The sequence below is a fragment of the Penicillium expansum genome (genome assembly GCF_000769745.1).
Source record: "Penicillium expansum strain MD-8 chromosome Unknown contig268, whole genome shotgun sequence".
In the NCBI taxonomy this organism is placed as follows: domain Eukaryota; kingdom Fungi; phylum Ascomycota; class Eurotiomycetes; order Eurotiales; family Aspergillaceae; genus Penicillium; species Penicillium expansum.
In genome coordinates this window covers 616,375-635,035 of record NW_015971324.1, presented here as the reverse complement: position 1 = coordinate 635,035, position 18,661 = coordinate 616,375, and the positions used below count along the sequence as shown (strand labels likewise).

Here is an 18,661-nt window from a genome sequence, read left to right as displayed (position 1 = left end):
AATGTATGACGTTGCTCCTTAAATACGATCTTGAATTCAGCAAAATAGTGTTGATGGAATATACTATTTGCAGGCCTCTTGGAGTAAAATATTCATACTGTGCTCCCTATTCATCGAACACAGGCTCAGACTTCTCGATCTCCTCCTTGCCCAAACACCACTTATCTTGCAACGCAGTATCAAGACTTGAAGCATAGACATCCTTAGGCCACCATTCACCCCAGCTAGTCAAGAAAATCTGTTCCGGATCAGCTGGGAGATCATCGGCCGTGACCGCACGGAGGATATTCTGGGCACCTATTGATCGTTAGATGTGGTCTTGAAATAAAAAAACATAAATAAAAAGATCCTTACCCTCTGGCACAGTCTTGGCATCGGGCATATCCATGGTTAATCCTAAGCTCGAATGCTGGGCAAGTTTGGTGTTGGGGATGAGACCTGGTGAGACAGCCACGACTGTGCAGTTTGGGAGGTTACGACGCCAGTAGTGTGCACCGAGAAGCTGGGTGAATTTCGATGCGCTGTACACTACTCTGGCGTTTGCGCCGGAGTTTGCTCTTAGATCGACGTCAAGCGTCCCTAATATAAATTAGAATTGCGAATATCCTGATGTCGCTTTTGGTGACACGAGTGGAAATATTGAACTAAACTTACTTGGGTCGCCTCCTCTCACATTACGAATTGCACCCGAAGATACAATAACGATACGGGATTGGGAGGTAGATAAGACCTCAGCAAATTGGTGGGTTAGATAATGCTGGGCTGGGTTTGAATTCATGGATGATTAGCTTCAGCCTCGTAGACTCCTCCTTTCTTCAGTAGCCGATCTAATTTTGACATACCTAGATGATTTACTACGTATGATTCGCACCATTGCGAGCCATGAGGGCCCGGTCCATCAGCGTTGGCAAGGAAGCCCGCAACGAGGAAAAGATAGTTCAACGGTCTGTGACCCAATTCAGAGAGAGCTTGCTTGGCAAAAGATTGCACGCTCTTCAGATTCAAAAGATCCAGAGGCAAGACAGACACACTGTGCTTTGAAGTGTCGAATTTCAGATCATCGTATGCGACACGGGTCTTCTCTGTGTCACGAACTCCTAGAATAAAATTGTATGGCTGTGTCTGCTGGAGTAACTGCTTGATTGCTTCGAATCCCTATGATCATGTTAGCTGGAGCCTAGATATTCCAAGGGAATGTGGCTGTACCAAGCCCGACGAGGTGCCTGTCGCGATGACAGTTTTTGCGATTGAGGACATTTTCGGATGTGGCTGTACCTGGTGATATTTGGCCTAACAGAAATGGGGTCCGTGGAGGGGCAGAATAACAGCCGATTTACTTAGTGCAACCCGATGACGTCATATAAATATCTCTTCCTCCCTTCAACTATACCTACAATAATTCTACAACATGTGTGTGACCATTGCAGTATGGGGAAATCAATTATGCATGTTAAATCATAGTTTGCATTTTGAAAATATTATGTCCAGAGGATGCGAAGTAAGAAAACATGGTCGCTCCTCCGCTAGAAGAAAAAGAAAGATCATAAAAACAGCCATTTTGTATCCTTCCCGAGTGAAACCTTGAACCATCCGTGGATGGAGTCAAGAAATAACAGCCATCAAAGCAGAGCCGAAGAGGAGGGCAATCAATCCAACACCAGACTTGGAGATTGGCTGGTTCGCAATAGCGGCGTTTGTAGAAGTGGAGGTGGCAGAGTGCGTGCTAGTACCGGTGCCCGAGGAAGTGGACTTGGAGCCTGTGGATGTGGCAGTGGCGGTCGCGTTGAGAGCGGCATTGCAGAAGACATTGTGGTAGTTGCCGCTCTTGCTGGTGAGACAGGACTGGAGCTTGTCGACGGTTTGGCCTTGGGCGAGACAGTAGATGCCGCAGTCATTGTCGTACTTGGAAACCTTCGCGTTCTTGCAGCAATTATCCATCACATCGGTCATGTTCCCACTAATGACGGCCGCGCAGGCTGCATCGGTTGTGGGGATTTGCCAGACGCTGCCACCGCAGGCAGTGCTGGTGGCGCTCACGGACGAGGTGGTAGAGGTGGTAGTAGTAGACATTTTGAATTATAGGGAATGGGTGGGGTTAGGAGATAGGTTGGAGTGTTTGAAGAGAACGAAAGAATACGAAAAAGAAAAAGGTCAGAAGAGTCAATCTGCCCAAGACAAACAGTACCCAAGTGCCTTCCCTTGAATGTGACTTGTGTTTGGGCTTCAGCCTTGGCCCTCCAATTTTTTATACATAGTAATGGGCTGAAAACTTTGATTTGACCTCTTTTACTTGGTGTTTTTTCTGGTTTTACAAGTGTATATGCGATCAGTCACATGTGATAAGTATTATGCATGTCTAAATTTGCATACAGGTAAGGAGGGAACAAAAGTCAAGGATTATATTATAGTACCCCGTACGGAGGACAAGGAACGAGAGATATGAGATGCAGGTATCAAATATTTCGACCTTTTGCTGATCCTGTGATGATAGAATTGTGCAGCCTGTCGATCAACAGCTCCTCTATGTTCAAAACAACTTGAACTTGGCCGCATTTAGTTCTTCGGGTCAGGGATGACATCCTCGTGCTTCGACACCTCGACCTTGCTTTCATCCATACCAGCCTCAGTGTGCTTCTCATCAGCAGACTCCACGCCGACAAGGGCAAGAAGGCCGATTTCGCGTTCAATTCGCTGCTTGCGTCCCTTATCGGCAGCTGCCAACCCGACCGATCCGAACAGTTCGTCCATCTCCTCAAGAGTGCGACCTTTGGTTTCGGGTACAAAGAAGATGACATAGAAAACAGCAATCGTCGTGATGCATCCGAAGAAGATGAATGCACCAAAGTTGCTTTTTTGGAGGAAAGGAGATGTAGCAGTGCCCACTGCGAAGTTGTTCAACTGCAAAGTACCCAGTCAGAGGATTTCCAACAAACTTGGTGGTCTATCTCACTACTTACCCAGTTACTGCTGCCACCAATACTGACGCCCTTGGCACGCATGCTGAGCGGGAATACCTCCGAAGTAACAATCCACGCAATAGGTCCTGCAGTGGAACAATGATCAGCAGAGTTTACTCTCCGGTAAAAAATTTGTACATACCCCATGAGTAGGCGAAATTGATGATGAAAATCCAAACAAAGACAATAGCAACCCAGCCAGCAGCTGTGTGCTCTTCAAAACTACCCTGGTATGCGCCAATGATGCCCGCAACAATGAAATGGCAAGATGCCATTCCAATTGCGCCAGCAATCAAGATCTTCTTTCGTCCAATCTTGTCAACCCACAGGACGGCGGGAATGGTGAAGACGAACTCGAAAATTCCAACAACACCGGTGGCGAGTAGTGAGATTGTGTTGCCGCCTAGGTGCATCTCCTTGAAGATGAATGGTCTGTGGAAGGTGTCAGCAGGTGAACCCATCAAGAAACACATGTGATCAAATCATGGATCTTCCATGTCTTCTGCCACAAGACTGTATTTGCGGGAACTTACGCATAATAGTTAATTGCGTTGATGCCTAAATAATAATGTTAGTGATGGATTCAATTTTCGGGAGTTCACATATCCTACCATTCCATTGTTGGAACACCATAACCATGCACTGTGATATCATTAGCAATATCCATGAAGTACCACGGGAATAAAACGTACGGCTGTTGCGGTGCGTTTAAAGAGAGACTTGTCAGTGATCAGGGACATGTAATCATGTAGTCCGATCTTGAAGCGGCTAGAGAACGAGTCATCCTGCCAGTCAGGGTACTTCTCGGCTGCCGTCTCTCGTTCAAAGAGGTACAAACTCTTGATTTCAAGGAACTCAATGCGAACAAGCATATCATCCGGAGGTGCGTTACGCAAGCGAGCTAGAGTCTGTAGACATTCTTCTTCACGGCCGGTGTTCATCAGATGACGGGGAGACTGGGGCATGAACAGCATCATGCCCAGAGCTAAAACCACAGCGGGCAGGATTTGAATACAGACTGGAACCAGCCATGCAGCATCCGATTGTGTTGCCCCAGTTCCACCAATATAATTTGTCCCATAGCCGATCTGTATCTGTCAGGACTGAGAGATTTCGTGAGAATGAACGTGACGTACCCAGAAGCTGACCATGATTCCAAAGGTAATGGCGAGTTGTTGCACAGCGACGAGTGAGCCACGAATCTCCGGTGGTGCCTTCCTTTTTTATTAGCCCTTTCCCTTTTCGAACTCATTCTCGTTGCATTCACTCACCAACTCTGCATTGTACAGTGGCACAACCATACTCAGACTACCAACACCTAGACCAGTCACGAATCGACCTCCGAAGACAAAGTCTTTGTTTTCCGTACAGGCTTGAACAATGACACCAACGCAGAACACCACCACAGCAACCAAAACAGTTAGACGACGACCGAGCGCATCTGCGAGATATCCGTTTGCCAATGTCCCCACCCAAGCACCAAGTTCGAGGATAGATGTGAGCATTCCCTGCTTAATACCCGTTTCGTTCGCATAATCTTGCGTCTATATGTCGTTAGCAGTGCAACGTCGTGGGTTGACGATCGAGAGACATACCGCTGCCTGGAACGCCGGCATTGTCAAAACTTGAGCGAACATTCCCTGGTTGTCTGGATAACTGCTATGAGATTGCATTCACGAGGCTATTGATATGACTTGATCGACTTACATCCATAGACCAGACCTCCCAGTGACGCGAAAAGTCCGATACATGTTGTCTTCTTGTTACTGAGCAGGCCCTTGAACCCATTTTTGCCTGAAAGCTCAGCGCGTTTGGCCGAGATGGCCGTCTCTCCCGCAAGAGGAGCCACCATTTTGTATTATGACAAAGACCGACAAGGATGGATGGTGCAAGATGACTTATGCTATGGTGGAAATGAAAATAAGAAGAGAATGGCAATTATCGGGAGAAATGCCTGCACGTTCCCTACCTCTCGACAGGGGACCTGCGAGTATTTATTCACAGGGTACGGATAATGAGCGCAAAAATACCAATTTTCCCCGGGAACTTAGCCCCATGGGGGACATGGACCGGATGTGATCAATTTTGAAACCTGAAAGCACGAGGTAACCGGCCCAATCAGCCCATTATGACCAAGCTTCGTGGCGCGTGGTCTCCCATTCTCCTCAAGCCGTGTGGGTAGGTTGAATTGGCTGCGAGACGGGAAAGGCTCGACTAGCGTGGTTCTGCAAGACTGTCAGTGGCTGCAATAATATTGGGCCGTGCGTGATTTCGAGGTAGGATTTAACCGGTGCTCTTAGCCAAAGACCCTGTAACGGCTAGACGAAGTGGACGAAATGGCCGAAGCATAATTCCATGGTATAGTAGCGTATAATATCGATTTCTGACTAAATTTTTACGGTTAGGACTCTAGTCCAGGGAGTTTCTGAGTTGGCATCTGCCGCTGACGAAAGGATTCAGAGTCTCGGGCAAGCTCCACCGGATGGAGACATTCCGGGGACCCCGCGCATTTCAAAATCTGGAGATTCATCAAAAGTTTCAACATCCAACTCTTATTCTTTTATCTGGGAGTTGTATATACAATGTACTTCTTCATGTCATGATACCCCAAGGCGAAATTTCCCCCAAATTTCCAAGGCAAAGGCTGTATGATTTGAGCTGAAGTCAACTTCCCCACATCCGAACCCCTTCCTGGACCGGTTGAATTGCTTCGATTTAGCCGGTTTAACCCCTGTCTTCATAACCACCGACCGCACATCATCGTCCCATTTGATCCCTGTACAAATCGGGTTCGAGCGGGTGGTCGTGCTACCGGTCATCCACTACAAAGTAAATACCGAACGTCGCTACCCCACGATTAGCCGGCAATGGTATATACATCTTTGCATATTGGTACGTGGATAAAAGGGAAGGTTATGTCATATTATGGCTTTGTTCCAGCCATGTTAGGAAATGTTTCGGCTTCTTGCCGGAGATAGATCGGTCAACTATGAGAGACATAGCCTTGGCACAATAAACTTCCAAAGGCTAGCTGTACAACATATATTCAAGCTTGTCTAGATGCTTGGGTGTATGGCTTTTCCACAGTCTCCACTTTGGCCTTGTGGCTAACGCCGATATTAAATACGCGTCTGGCCTCGGCCCGTCCAATCTAGAAATCCCGATTCCCTTTGATTTCCCGATGAAGGTTCATCTAGGCCATTGAAGTGGAATACATGTGGTATCATTTAATTCTCAGTGTCGTAAAAATGCTTCAGATCCTTCCCTGAGAGCAGGACTCTTCACAACCTTGGAAATAACCCGCTATTACATAACCCCCTGTTTTATATATACAAATCCCAAACTAGTGCTGCAGCATTCACCAGCCCCATACAGGCTTCAAAGATCGCAACTCGAGTCCAAGCACCGCCATTCCGATAAAATATATACCCGGCGAAAAAGCGACCAGGCAGCGAAGCAACCATAATCGGAATATTGCGCTGGTAGCTCGCAATGGCGTAAATCGTTCCCGTAGAAAGAGACGTCACACTGCGGTATCTGCGATGAGCATTTAACATCAAGGTATGTAAAAAATTGATAGCTCACCCGAGGCATTGAACTGTATGACTGGGAACTCCAGCCAGAGGAGAGTCTGGCAGGTTCGATGCGGCGGAAGGATATGCCAAGGTGTAGACAGCGTTGGCCAAGAGAAAGGCACCTTGAACGCCAAATACGACGCTCAACACGCCAGGTGTGCGCAGACCAATGTTTTGCATTGTCACAATGCTTGTTATTCTTTGATTTTGTGTGAATTTTCTTCCAAATCAAATGATATTGGGCATTTGCGAGCGGAGATATTTTACGTTTCGCTCTCCGGTTTTCTCCGGCTGAACTTCAACTTTGACTCAACATGTCTCTATGTGATGTGGTGAGTTGAGTGGCTTGTGAAAATTTTTCTTAAGCATTTTTCTAGACTTATAATGTTTATTTGAATTAGCCTATATCTGTGGGAAATGCAGATTCCGTAGGTTGAATATCCCGAAAATTCTCGGTTTGCCATAACCTAGATATATATCTTTCGTCAGCTTGCGGTCATGGAATTGAGGAGTGTCCCGATTCTTTTACCCCTGGCATTTGGCAAGCCCATCTCCTGTATCATTTTATCATAACCATAGTGTATATAGGTCGTGATTTATGTTGCTTAAGAGGAGATCAAACAAAGACTGTAAAAAAGGGAAGCAAGTTAATATCAGACTAGAAAGAACTGGGAAAGAAGGTAATCCAGACAGCCAATGTTATATTCCTGTCAAACTTCAGGCGAAGGAATAGTCACCTGACTGGTTCCTTCCTGTCCGTCGATGCCTCATAGTCCTTCCCGAATGCAACCGGAGATTTACTTTCCGGTATAACTTCTGGTGTGCTATGTATTTTCTCATAATCTAAACTCGAAATAACTGTGTCGATTGGGAGCCTCGGAGCAACGGCCCGCGTCACCCTTTATTTTTCTCTGTTTCTTCAGACTATCGACGACTATGACTTCGCTCCTCAAGTGGGCTAGGACAACTATAAAAAGAGGTCGCTCGCCCGTGCTTCGGTTTCCAACAAGTGGGTTCGAAGCAATCAGGTCGTCACAAATATTCGAAGAAGAGCGCTTCGAGGATTTCAAGAAAGGGCGCTACTATCCTATCAACATCGGTGACGTCTTAGTATTCAAATACCAGGTCCTCGGAAAGCTGGGCTTCGGGACCAGCTCCACAGTGTGGCTCGCTCGTGATCTAGAGTAAGTCAAGTCTCATTCAGTCTCCCAGAAGCGAAAATATGCTAACTGGACCAGTGGTCATCAATATGTCACATTGAAGGTGTATACAGCGGGTGGAACTGGCCAAGGGGAGGTTCAGACCTACAAAGTTCTGAGTCAAGGGGACAGATCACATCCAGGCTATGCGCATGTGAGGACTGCATTAGATGCATTCACGATTCCGCATAAACGGAGCGGGCATCAGGGAAGTGAGCATCACTGTCTTGTCCAAAAACCTATGTGGGGGAGCTTTCGAGATTTAATGTATCGTGATCCTGCACATCGGCTTAGCGAGGATCTTCTTAAGAGCGGACTTAGGCAGATCTTCCTGGCACTTGATTATATCCACAATACATGCCAGCTCGTCCATACTGGTGAGTATATATATCTGTAATCGTTATTAAGCAAGTTGCTAACGAAGCTTTCTAGACATCAAGAGCGACAATATTCTCCAAGAACTAGAAGAGGTGTCAATACTTGACAAGCTTACTGACGCCGAGATAGCGCATCCATCGGCGCGGAAATCGGTTAACAATATGCCAATCTATGCCTCTCGACGATTTAAGTTACCTCAAAAGTTTGGTAGGGCAATTCTTAGCGATTTCGGTTCAGCTGTACGGGGTGATGAAAAGAGGAACCATGATGCTCAGCCCGCCGTCTACAGATCACCAGAAGTCATGTTAAGGACTGGATGGAGCTACCCCATTGATATTTGGAATGTTGGGACTATGGTTTGTTACCCCTTATACCATGTCTATTTTAACATCACTAAGGCCATGAAAACATTAGGTATGGGATTTGTTTGAAGGTAAACACATGTTCATTGGAATTAACCCTAATGGCAAGGGTTATTCAACCCACATGCACCTCGCTGAAGTAATCGGAATACTAGGCCCTCCTCTGGATTTGCTCAAGCGTGGAGAGCGAAGCCACGAATTCTTTACTACAGACGGTATGTCATGCTTTATGGCTAAAACTCATTCCAAATTCTACTGTTCTGACGAAAAGATATGTTTGATAGGACACTGGAAGAATAAAGTCAAGGTTCCCATGGGAATGTCATTGGAAAACTCTGAGGAGCGTCTGAGTGGAAGAAACAAAGAAATGTTCCTAAAGTTCATGAGGGGAATGCTTCAATGGCGACCGGAAGACAGAAAGACGGCTAGACAACTGCTTCAAGATCCATGGCTAGATAGCAGAGCCTAGAAATATTAATATCCCCCTTCATTTGGCTGTGTAGGAATAATGAATTGCCATAAAGCTCGGATTCGTGAGAATATCTATGAGAATATCCGAAACAAAAACCACCAATGTAGATAGATAGTAATAGCAGAAGATGAATCCCAATATCGATACGCTGAGCTCCACTGACAAAATATTCGGAAACAGCAAGTCAATCTCAAATCGTGACCAATTACGAGATTTTCTCCCATCGGGTCTGAGCTTCTACTGCTTTTTCAAGGCGCACATTGAAGTAACTTCGGATCAACTCCTCTAGCTTCACCTGAGTACAAATCAACCGCATATTTGTATCCGCCATCGGGCACTGGTTATCCCTCGCATGCAGGGATGCATCGATGATTCGAGCTTCCAAAACAGCACGAGATTGACGATGAGCCTCAGTCCGCTTGCGCAGATACGAGCTCCACATGGTGGAACTTTGATCCATGTCATAATGTAAGATGCAGGGAAAGACGCGAAGAGAGTTAGCGTGGGAATCCGCGAACCGGAGTCCTTTCCACTTATGCTCATAGAAGATCATGACAGCTTCGTTGAGGAGCGCAGCGCCAACTCCGTAGCCACGAAAGCCTTGCTGAACTGTCCAGGCACGTATGAAAGCATCGTAGTTTTCGCCCGTTGGAAGAGTCCTTGGGTTGGCTTTTGGATGGGGTTGGATGCCGCGGTACGCGATGCTCATAACAAGGGTACCAACAATGCGGCCCCCGAATCGATGAACAAGTACAAACGTAACTCCACTATCCGAGTTAAAGGCAGGGTCCTCCTGAGTAGTGGTAGCACCGACATCAGGATCGTGCCCGTACAACCAGTTCAGTGTTCCGACTTTCTCAGCCTCATCTTTATATCTCCCGACCAAGCGTGCGACAATGCCCAAGGTTGCCGATACCGCGGTGACGCAGATAATCACGATGTAAGGCCAACCAGATGGGTCATGGTAAACGGCACCGATGCTGTAAGCGAAACTCACGGCTACCAGAGCTAGGGTAATTGGGTGTATGATGAGGGATTTGGTGGCGAGGCAACGCTGCTGAGTCACAGAGACGGCGATGAGCTTCAATGCCGAGGCGATTTCGAAGTCTTCGGTCGCTACATCGGTCGATTGCCCTGGAGACGCGATGGGGTTGAGCATATCCTGGCTGGTACTTGGGCTCGCGTGGCGGGCCTTTTTCTGGTTGACGGCGTCCTTTGGCTTTGTGGTCGGAACGTGGTCCCCTGGACAAGGGGATGTGACCATACGCGCCATGGTGAATAGTCTCTGATTGGTAGGGGTAAGCAATGAGTAAAGCTGGGAAGATTTGCAAGGACTGCTAAGGCGGGATGGACGCGTTTACAGTGACACCGTTTCACAGGGAAGCAAACAACATTGATCGAGGTGCATCGTGATCAAGGCCGTTAGAAGCTACTGCGTTCTATAAGTACTAGAAGGCTCAATTGCTGTGAATGGAGTATTTTCTCCGTACGTTTCTCTCGGATAATTTAGAATACTGCCAAGGCTATTTGGTTCGAGTCTGTACCTGTATAGACTCATCCCATGGACATATAATTTAATGAGATTTACTTCGAGGACTGCCTCACAATGTTCCAGTCGTGTATAACCTTGGCCACACACCTAAAAGAGCCCTTCGTATGTACTACCATACAAGGAAAGGACAGCCTTACAACCAACCATGTGGGAAGGGGATCAGCATAACAATTATGTTAGTCTTTCTGTGTAAAAAGCCCACGTATTCTGGTGTTAGATATTCTGCCCCTCAAAACAAGATGATTCAAGATAAAAGCCGCAGAAAACCATTCCAGGGACACAGGCACATATCGGAGAAAGAGTATTGAACTCTCTTTCCTGGGATCAGAAGACGCCGTGAATTAGAGCCCCTTCTCGATATAGTTCTTTGAATCGATGGGTCTTCCTAACGTAACAGAGAGGCATAATAAGAGGGCCACGCCGAAAAGCATACTTGAATATAATAATAATTGGTTAACATAGGGAAGAAAAAGTATTAAGCGGAAGTCGAAAGGTTGAAGTGCCTTCACGGCTTGGTGAATTCGGCGTAGCCGGTACGCCGCGTAAAGAGATCTTGTGGATTGGTAGGGGTCGCCATACTAAGAGAGACCTAATTACGGGACCTTTCGACGCCGGTGTGAAAAGTGTGAACAGTGAAGCGCTTGTGGAAACTTTAGAAGAAGATTCAGACGTTAGGCACGGTATTGATGTATAACTTGCGAGTCCATTCGAGAGGGGGGCAGATTTTTGGTATCTGGCTTAGTGTATCCGTCGTTCAGAGGCTCAAAGACCTGAAATCATCGGTGTCGACAGCGCATTTAGGAGTGTTAGATTGTGAGGTAAACTTAGTCTCGCTGATATGGAGTAGCATGGGCTCGGAGAGCTTAGGCTAGGCGAAGCTGCCACCGGAAGACTCATTAGAAGAGATTCTCGTAGATAGAAAATCGCGTATAAGTCTGGCCTATAGAGTGACTATACGAAGCTGGGTTGGTCTAGACAAGGCCGAAGATGAGGCATCGATATGGCGGAATCTAGTTGGTCCCTATGGAATGGGCTAGACAAAGCCTTGGATTGACAGATTGAGACAGAGACATGAGGCGATGAGATACGACAGCTTGGTGGCGAATGGTGTTTATGGGACGGTGAGCTGCTAGAACATAAAGAGGTATAAATGGAAACACCGGATAGTAATGAAGAGAACTAACGAGAGCTCAGGGCCTGGCAAATGAGGCCGACTAGGAGGACTACGTCGAAATGTATGGTTAAATGTGAGACTAATTGAATAGTTATTTGAGAGAGAGCTAAAGGCTATCAAAGAGAGCTAAAAGCCCTGGAACCTAGCAAAACGCCATGCAAAACCCCTAAGGCTTTGGGGCGGCGGAAACACCCACAGGCCCAACTTCTTGAAGGAGGATTCCATCTCTGACGTATGCATACTGCGTTCGAGGAGGTGGATCCATCTCTCCACAAACTACCTCCAGACTCTGACGCTTCGTCTCGGGGATGAAGAAGGACGTTGCGAAACCGCAAAACATAAACCCGGAGAAGATTTGCATAACATGGTTGAGCCAGGGCGCGTCACCGGGCATCTTTGCGCCCCGGTAAACAAGGGGAACAAAGACGCACTGCGCGATAATGGCACCAATCTTACCGGCGGCTGCACTGATTCCATGAGCGGTGGCACGGTAACGTGTGGGGAAGCACTCACCGGGCACGATGAAAGTGGTTGCATTGGGACCGAAGTTGAAGCAAAATTGTGTCAAAAGGTAAAGAGCAAGTAGGCCACTGTCATTTTGGCCCAGGTTAGCAAGGCCAATCACGACGAAAAGGACAGAGAGCATGAGGAATCCCAGGAGTTGAATACGCTTGCGTCCGAAATTGTCAATAGTGGCGATAGTAACCAAGCATCCAGGAATGGCACCAGCACAGATCAAGATAAGGTTTCCGACGGCATTGCGATACAGGACTTCGTAAACATTGTTGGCACTAGTCCAGTTAATAGCGCCCAGGATAATCGAGTTATTCAGATAAAGACCGTAAAATGCTGATTCAATGTTAGCTCACTGGGCAGGATTGAGGACTTCCGTGGACTTCTCTGGACTTACCAATGTCAAGGACAAACCAAGAAACTGTTGTACCAAGAAGAACCTTACCATTCTTCCACTGGGAGTAGTGACTGTAGAAATCGGACCAACTAGCCTTAGGACCAAAGTCGGGGATACCAATCTGCACGGGAGGGGTGTACAGGGGCTCCCTTGTGCCGCTCTCCCTTCGTTTCCTTAGGTATTTGCGAACATCCTTATCGGCCTTAACGATGTTGCGGGTGACGTCAAAGCTAAATCGTGGCGTCTCGGGAATTGCCAGACGGTAAAAAAGTGCAAAACAGGCGGGAATGGCCCCTACTCCGATGGTCAAACGCCACATCTTGTCGACAGCGAGCTGGCAAGCCCCAGTGCAGTGAGAAATATCCTTGGCACTTTCCAAGGGCTGTTTGAAACCAACCGTGACAGCCAAGGCGACTATGGCGGCTGAAAATTGGCCGAGGCCCTGCATGGCAAAGACGGCACCCATCATGGCACCACGCCACTTAGTAGTAGCAAATCTGTCAAGTCAGCCATTGTCTCTCGGTAAAAATGGAAACAAGAGAACTTACTCAGAAGTAATCACAGAAGAAAGAGGATAGTTACCGCCAATTCCAACGCCCATGATGACTCGCCAGAAGATAAAAAGACCAGTCATAGTAGGGATACGAGAGGAGGAGGACACAACTTGAGCCAGAGTAGTAAAAATAATAACCATCAGCCCATAGCCGTACATGCGTCTGCGGCCAATACGGTCTGCGAGCCAACCGAAGAGGGTCTGACCGATCGCAGCGCCAGCAAGAGTAGCGACCTTGATGGCAGTTTCCACACTGAAAGGAATCTTACCAGAGCTAGAGTCTTCGCCCTGCCAATAAGCCATACCCAGCATGGTGACCGTTAGGTTGATGGCGAAAGTTTCGTAAGCGCTGGTGAAGAGGCCTAGGCCGGCGATGATAACGGTGTGGAGATGTGCCCATGTAAAGGGGGCTTCGTCAAGCTCAGCAAGGGCGCGACGACGACGCTCGTGGGGATTGTGCCGGAATTGAAAGTCTGCATCCATTGCAGCGCGCTCTCTTGTGGCCAAGCCCGCGTGCAGGTGAGGGTTGAGAGTAGCCATCTTACTAGGTTGATAGTAGAAGGTGAACGATGGGAAGCAAATAGAGAAAAGATCACAGCACATGCGAAATGCAGTCTGCCAATGCGAGATGCTCAATTAGGAGAGAAAGAGGAAGAAGAAAGAAAGAAAGACGCAAGAAATTAGAATAAATAGGTAGTGGATCAAAGGGCGATGCATCTTGTGTTAGGTGACAGGTACATTGATCTATTCACCAGCTCTGCCTATAGGAGCAAGGTACCTGGGTTGTGCGCCAAATTGATAGGGCGAGTAAGTACCTGTCGAAGGGCACGTGCGTCTCAATAAGTAAATTGAAGCAATGTGACAAACATGCACTTAAAAGAGTAAGGATACTCTTGAGTGACATGCTGTTAGCGGAGGATTTCGCGGGTGGAAGAGGTACCTCTAGAGGAAGAAGCATTTTAGGGCTGAACTTGCACAAGTACGTGCACCTCCACGGGCCCTTTCACCTGACGTGACTGAATGCATTTTGGCCATTTCATTCATTTATTTAAGTACTATTTAGGGGCAGCATTAAGTTTTAATCAATCTAAGAAGAATATACTCTTGCTTTCAACATTGAGACTGTCGTACAAGTAGGGCCTTTACACAGCACCTGGGTGGAATTTTTAGTTCTATATAGTGTTTAAATAGCCCCCTTAGTAAGTCTAAGCCAGTTATCAAATTATATAGATGAATATACGATAATGCACATGGTTGGGCGGGAATTAGATAATAGAAAAATATGATATTATAAACTATACTGTAGGTAAAATCTAAGGCAGTCCACTGGGTGTTAAAAAGACTGCCCTAAAATATTCCTGCCTATTCACTTTCTACCCCCTGCCTGTTCGCTTTCTATTTTATCCCTGCATTACATCCCCCGCTGCATCTTCCACCGCATGATGAAGGCCGCGAAAGGATAAAACGCCAAGGATATTGCAATCCAAATGAAGAGAATAGCAAAGTTCAATCCAATGCGGGAATGGATATCAAACATTATGGTTCGTAGAGCATCGACAACTAGAAAGGAAAGTTGGTCGTCAGCAACAGAGCACCGTGACCACGATGAGGGGGTGGAACTCACTTCGATGTAACGGCCATGCATACCCCCATCTATAGAACTTCGGAGCCAGATCAGTAGCATAGAGCCCTGTGGCAACATTGGTGATAACCCAAAAGATAAGGAATAAAGCACTCCATGGGAAGCCAAGGACCATTGCCATGTTCTCACAGGGGAATCCCAACGCAGCCATGCCAACCCAGTTCAACATCCAAAACACGACAAATGAGCCACGACCATAGGCATTGGCGTTGTTTGCGGATAAAACCTCCGACGCAGAGTCATTGCTGAATGGTATCTTGAAAGCCAAAGATACGAGTGAGTAGCATAACGAAAGGACGAAGTAAGCCATGATGCTCGAGAGAATGCGCCAAATGAGCCAATGTGGCACCTTCAGCGGTGGATGGCCATCTGGTTTCATGAACTGGGCATGAATAGGCATCATGAATGGGAAGTTGAAGAACGCAATGATGATTAGATAGATCAATCCGATGGTCATGGCAGGTGCAGCGACAGCCGGGGCAAAAGGACGTAGGTCGACGGTTGTGAACCCAATGCCTGGGTTGATCACCTGCGGGGGCACAGATGACAGGTTTCTGGCAGATGAGGTGAGAGACCGAACCCATTGTGGACCGAACTCTGCTAGCACCATGCCCTGTAGGATGGCCAGGTTGGGTAGGATATAGTTGTAGTAGGTTGTTTCATCACGCGCAGAGATGAGTACTATCTCAATGGCACCGGTCGGATCGTAGGATGTATTGCCATTGGTGACTGCATCTCGAAGCAGAGTTGTTGCGTTGGCCTTGATTATCACAGCCGCATAGGCATGTTCATGGTAAATGGCCTGGCGCACGGCCGAAGGGTCATAGTTGAAGTCGGCGGGGGACTTGATAGTGTAGCCGAGGTGAAGGCCGTCGGACTGCACTATTCTGTTGCTGGCATCCGTAACCGTTGGACCAACGATGGTTTCGTTAGAGCGATATGGATCAACTTTGCCGTCGAAATCGACAATCCATACCTTCAACGCTGGGAGCTTGGCCTCGGTGTTGTATTGGACTCCCCAGAAGAGAGATAGCACACCGAACGCGAAAACGCACAAAATTAACACTAATAATTTCTGTTAGTTTCCCTTGCATTCCGCGAGTGCCCGAAATTTTGGATATTTGCTCACAAGTGCGAGCCCATTGGTAGAATACCCGCCGTCGAACCTCCTTGAGAGATGGATCAAAGAATGATACAGCCGCGGGTGGGCTAGTGTCACCGTCTAATACCTCAACATTTACCGTCATAATCGAACAGCTTGTAGAGAATATGTGACTATGAAAACCTGCGATTGGGCTATATTAAAAGCTTGACAATTACACATGAAAATATGCATATCCGCTTGCGGCGATGTAGGATTCCTCGGGGTTTGTCCAATTTTGGAAGGACCCTGCCTTAACTCCGAGTGATACTGAGAAGATCCGATGACTTCTGGCAAATGAGAGCCACACATACAAGCCTGTAGAGCTTTGTTTACTAAGATAGTGTCACAGCCGCACTTTAAATATACATGTCATACGAGAAGAGTGTTGCAGGAACATGTACATTCGTAAGCGCAGTGTCATAACATCATGCACGTCAACAATGGAGTTGGACAAGTCAAGATCGTTGGGCATCGTATCGTGTGAGCAATCTTCCTAATTAATTATTTCATACATGGTTTAAGTACCCTGGCGCGTCACGCGGGAAATGATCCCTACATGATGTATCAGGCTACCTACCCACCATTGCGCGTCCCCGTTTCATCAAGCTGATCCCAGTCAGCCTACGAGGCCACGCATGAATGTTCGCCGCTGTGAAGGAGGGGTGAGATAGTGCACTGTCTATGACTACTCGAATTCCTCTATGTTCATTATATCCGTGTTGCATCGGCCTTCGACACAATCCGATACCAAATACCAGAAAACAGACCAGCGATTGCCATGGATTGGAACCCCGTCGACTAGTAAGTAGTAGGAAAATAGCGCAAGATTGGAAAAATTTTTGACGGTCGTAAACTCATTTCATTTGATCTAAGGGTATCATTAAAAAGTATATACATATCCTTTCCCACCGAGGGATCCCAATCGACCTCCCAGCGGAGTTTCGAACATATTGCGCATAGGATCTAGGAGCCCGCCCGAGACCCTTGGCTGTTTCAAACAGTGACATTCGAAAAGAGGTTTGAAGGTGTTCAAGCGCATGTGACCTGGTAGGAGCCGTAGCGGCGTCTTGCTTCAGCGATGTGGCAAGTTTGAGTGGCATTGGCTTGGCTGGCGATGTCGGAGAGTTCATTCTGGTCGCACATGGTATTATCAAACAACTCGATGCGGCAGCCATCAGCGACAGAGTTCAGGGTGTAGGCAGAGGCAACGCTGTGGAGATCGGCGCGACAGCCTGTGCTGCCAGATCCGACGTGAGGGTCACCGATAGTTCCGTTACATGAGGGTGACGGGAAAAGGGTGAAAGACCATTGAACCTCGCGGCTGATGAGAGGGAATGCGGAGGAGAAGTTGAAAAATAGAGTCACGGCCAGGAGGCAGAGGCGAAGAGTAGAGACCATGGTGTCTTGGGAACGAATGTATAGACCGTATTTGGTAGAGAAGGCTATGTTGTAGACAGTTATAGAAGCGCAAGTAGTCGAGGGGGGTGGTCTGGTTCTTAAGGGTCTAGAAAGATAGAAAGACTGACAGGGGAAAGTCCACAATTTATTATGGACCCACCAATATTTCGAGATTAGGAATTTCCTTTTTTTAAAGGAGAAAAATGATATCCATGGATGTTTCAAGATGCCAAGCATCGATTACGTCCAGGGCATCCCACACGTATATGCTGTATTTAGACTTGGGTCGAACCCAGCCATTCAACAAATCTGCAGGAATTTGTACTCCGTCTCCGTACATGCACACAATGTGGAAACCCCCGACAACGGGTTTTCATTCCCGATGATATCATCCCGATTTGATTATCATTTAGTCCTATTCGGGTAAGTGTGGGGGGGCTGGAACGCCTGTCTTACGCAGATGCATACGTACTCTTCCCCTAAGGCCGAGAGGATTCAGACAATCATACGGAGTGCTCCGTACAAAATACCACTTTCCTCTGCTGATATTCTTTCGATCTTGGTCAAACTGCAGGTATAAAAATGGTGGCTGGAATATCCAAAAATAAGGTGGCACAGGTGGCAACCATGCGGACGTCTCAGCCGGGGCAAAACAGGGTACAACATACACAAAAAAAACCCCCCTTATCCGATCGGCAGAGAAACCTTCGAGTCTTCCATGATTCCCTTTGACATATCCATGGTTCTACATCGTTTAATCTCACCTAAGGTATATTTTCTTTTCGTTGGGCCTTTCACATATCTACCATGATGTTTTAAATACCGTGTAGAATGTTTCAAATGCCCCTGACTTCAACATAGTTGTCACCAAAAATGTTGTTTACTCCAAAAGTTATTATACTATTTGGTTGACTTTCCACTCAGTGACCGGATTTGGATTCCGATCGCTATCGATCCCTCAACTAGACTTTGACAGTTTAGACTCGTTTCACCTTTCAGGGTCTAATCACCAACGCCTCCACTCTTCACATCCCCATCTACGTATGGACTTTACGTACGACCTTCTATCAAATCAAACAGATAGAAAAAGTCTTTAAATAGAACATTCATTTCTTTTTTTTACCCGAGTCATTGCCTGTACTTCTCCCGATCACACATGTCGCTTAAGTTCCCGGGGTGATTGGGAATTTGTAGAATCTGGGTATGAGATATGATACCCCGCCTGTGTTCATCAAGGGAATACAACCTTGGAATAGCATTTTGAATTTTGCTCGTCAAAAGTATAAGCAATCCTACTCGAACTACGATAGAACAAGAGATGCAACTTTAATCCAATGAGAAGTGG

The 18,661-nt window shown here is 47.0% G+C and overlaps 8 protein-coding genes across 8 annotated transcripts; 1 reads left to right on the top strand and 7 right to left on the bottom strand.

Annotated features, from left to right (window-relative positions):
* Nucleotides 1–106: 106 nt before the first annotated feature.
* PEX2_079320 (Short-chain dehydrogenase/reductase SDR) lies at nt 107–1,257 on the bottom strand (the record flags this gene model as incomplete). Its single annotated transcript, XM_016745202.1, has 5 exons — nt 107–297; nt 355–579; nt 655–762; nt 843–1,155; nt 1,207–1,257. 5 exons carry the CDS (start codon nt 1,255–1,257, stop codon nt 107–109), a joined length of 888 nt encoding a protein of 295 aa, XP_016598120.1.
* Nucleotides 1,258–1,602: 345 nt separating this feature from the next.
* PEX2_079310 (uncharacterized protein) lies at nt 1,603–2,070 on the bottom strand (the record flags this gene model as incomplete). Its single annotated transcript, XM_016745201.1, has 1 exon — nt 1,603–2,070. One exon carries the CDS (start codon nt 2,068–2,070, stop codon nt 1,603–1,605), a length of 468 nt encoding a protein of 155 aa, XP_016598119.1.
* A 483-nt stretch (nt 2,071–2,553) lies between these two features.
* On the bottom strand, nt 2,554–4,809 carry PEX2_079300 (uncharacterized protein; the record flags this gene model as incomplete). The annotated part of the gene is made up of 10 exons (XM_016745200.1): nt 2,554–2,898; nt 2,958–3,043; nt 3,100–3,389; nt 3,491–3,515; nt 3,569–3,599; nt 3,650–4,045; nt 4,094–4,171; nt 4,229–4,501; nt 4,553–4,605; nt 4,665–4,809. The coding sequence occupies 10 exons, from the start codon at nt 4,807–4,809 to the stop codon at nt 2,554–2,556; spliced, it is 1,722 nt and encodes a 573-aa protein (XP_016598118.1).
* A 2,659-nt stretch (nt 4,810–7,468) lies between these two features.
* Nucleotides 7,469–8,771, top strand: PEX2_079290 (uncharacterized protein; the record flags this gene model as incomplete). The annotated part of the gene is made up of 5 exons (XM_016745199.1): nt 7,469–7,716; nt 7,771–8,108; nt 8,164–8,465; nt 8,524–8,686; nt 8,743–8,771. 5 exons carry the CDS (start codon nt 7,469–7,471, stop codon nt 8,769–8,771), a joined length of 1,080 nt encoding a protein of 359 aa, XP_016598117.1.
* Nucleotides 8,772–9,148: 377 nt separating this feature from the next.
* Nucleotides 9,149–10,216, bottom strand: PEX2_079280 (Acyl-CoA N-acyltransferase; the record flags this gene model as incomplete). The annotated part of the gene is made up of 1 exon (XM_016745198.1): nt 9,149–10,216. The coding sequence occupies one exon, from the start codon at nt 10,214–10,216 to the stop codon at nt 9,149–9,151; it is 1,068 nt and encodes a 355-aa protein (XP_016598116.1).
* Nucleotides 10,217–11,835: 1,619 nt separating this feature from the next.
* Nucleotides 11,836–13,672, bottom strand: phoD (phosphate:H+ symporter; the record flags this gene model as incomplete). The annotated part of the gene is made up of 3 exons (XM_016745197.1): nt 11,836–12,518; nt 12,580–13,076; nt 13,128–13,672. The coding sequence occupies 3 exons, from the start codon at nt 13,670–13,672 to the stop codon at nt 11,836–11,838; spliced, it is 1,725 nt and encodes a 574-aa protein (XP_016598115.1).
* Nucleotides 13,673–14,543: 871 nt separating this feature from the next.
* PEX2_079260 (SNG1 family protein) lies at nt 14,544–16,021 on the bottom strand (the record flags this gene model as incomplete). The annotated part of the gene is made up of 3 exons (XM_016745196.1): nt 14,544–14,692; nt 14,757–15,839; nt 15,904–16,021. The coding sequence occupies 3 exons, from the start codon at nt 16,019–16,021 to the stop codon at nt 14,544–14,546; spliced, it is 1,350 nt and encodes a 449-aa protein (XP_016598114.1).
* A 926-nt stretch (nt 16,022–16,947) lies between these two features.
* Nucleotides 16,948–17,316, bottom strand: PEX2_079250 (uncharacterized protein; the record flags this gene model as incomplete). Its single annotated transcript, XM_016745195.1, has 1 exon — nt 16,948–17,316. The coding sequence occupies one exon, from the start codon at nt 17,314–17,316 to the stop codon at nt 16,948–16,950; it is 369 nt and encodes a 122-aa protein (XP_016598113.1).
* Between the last annotated feature and the right edge of the window lie 1,345 nt (nt 17,317–18,661).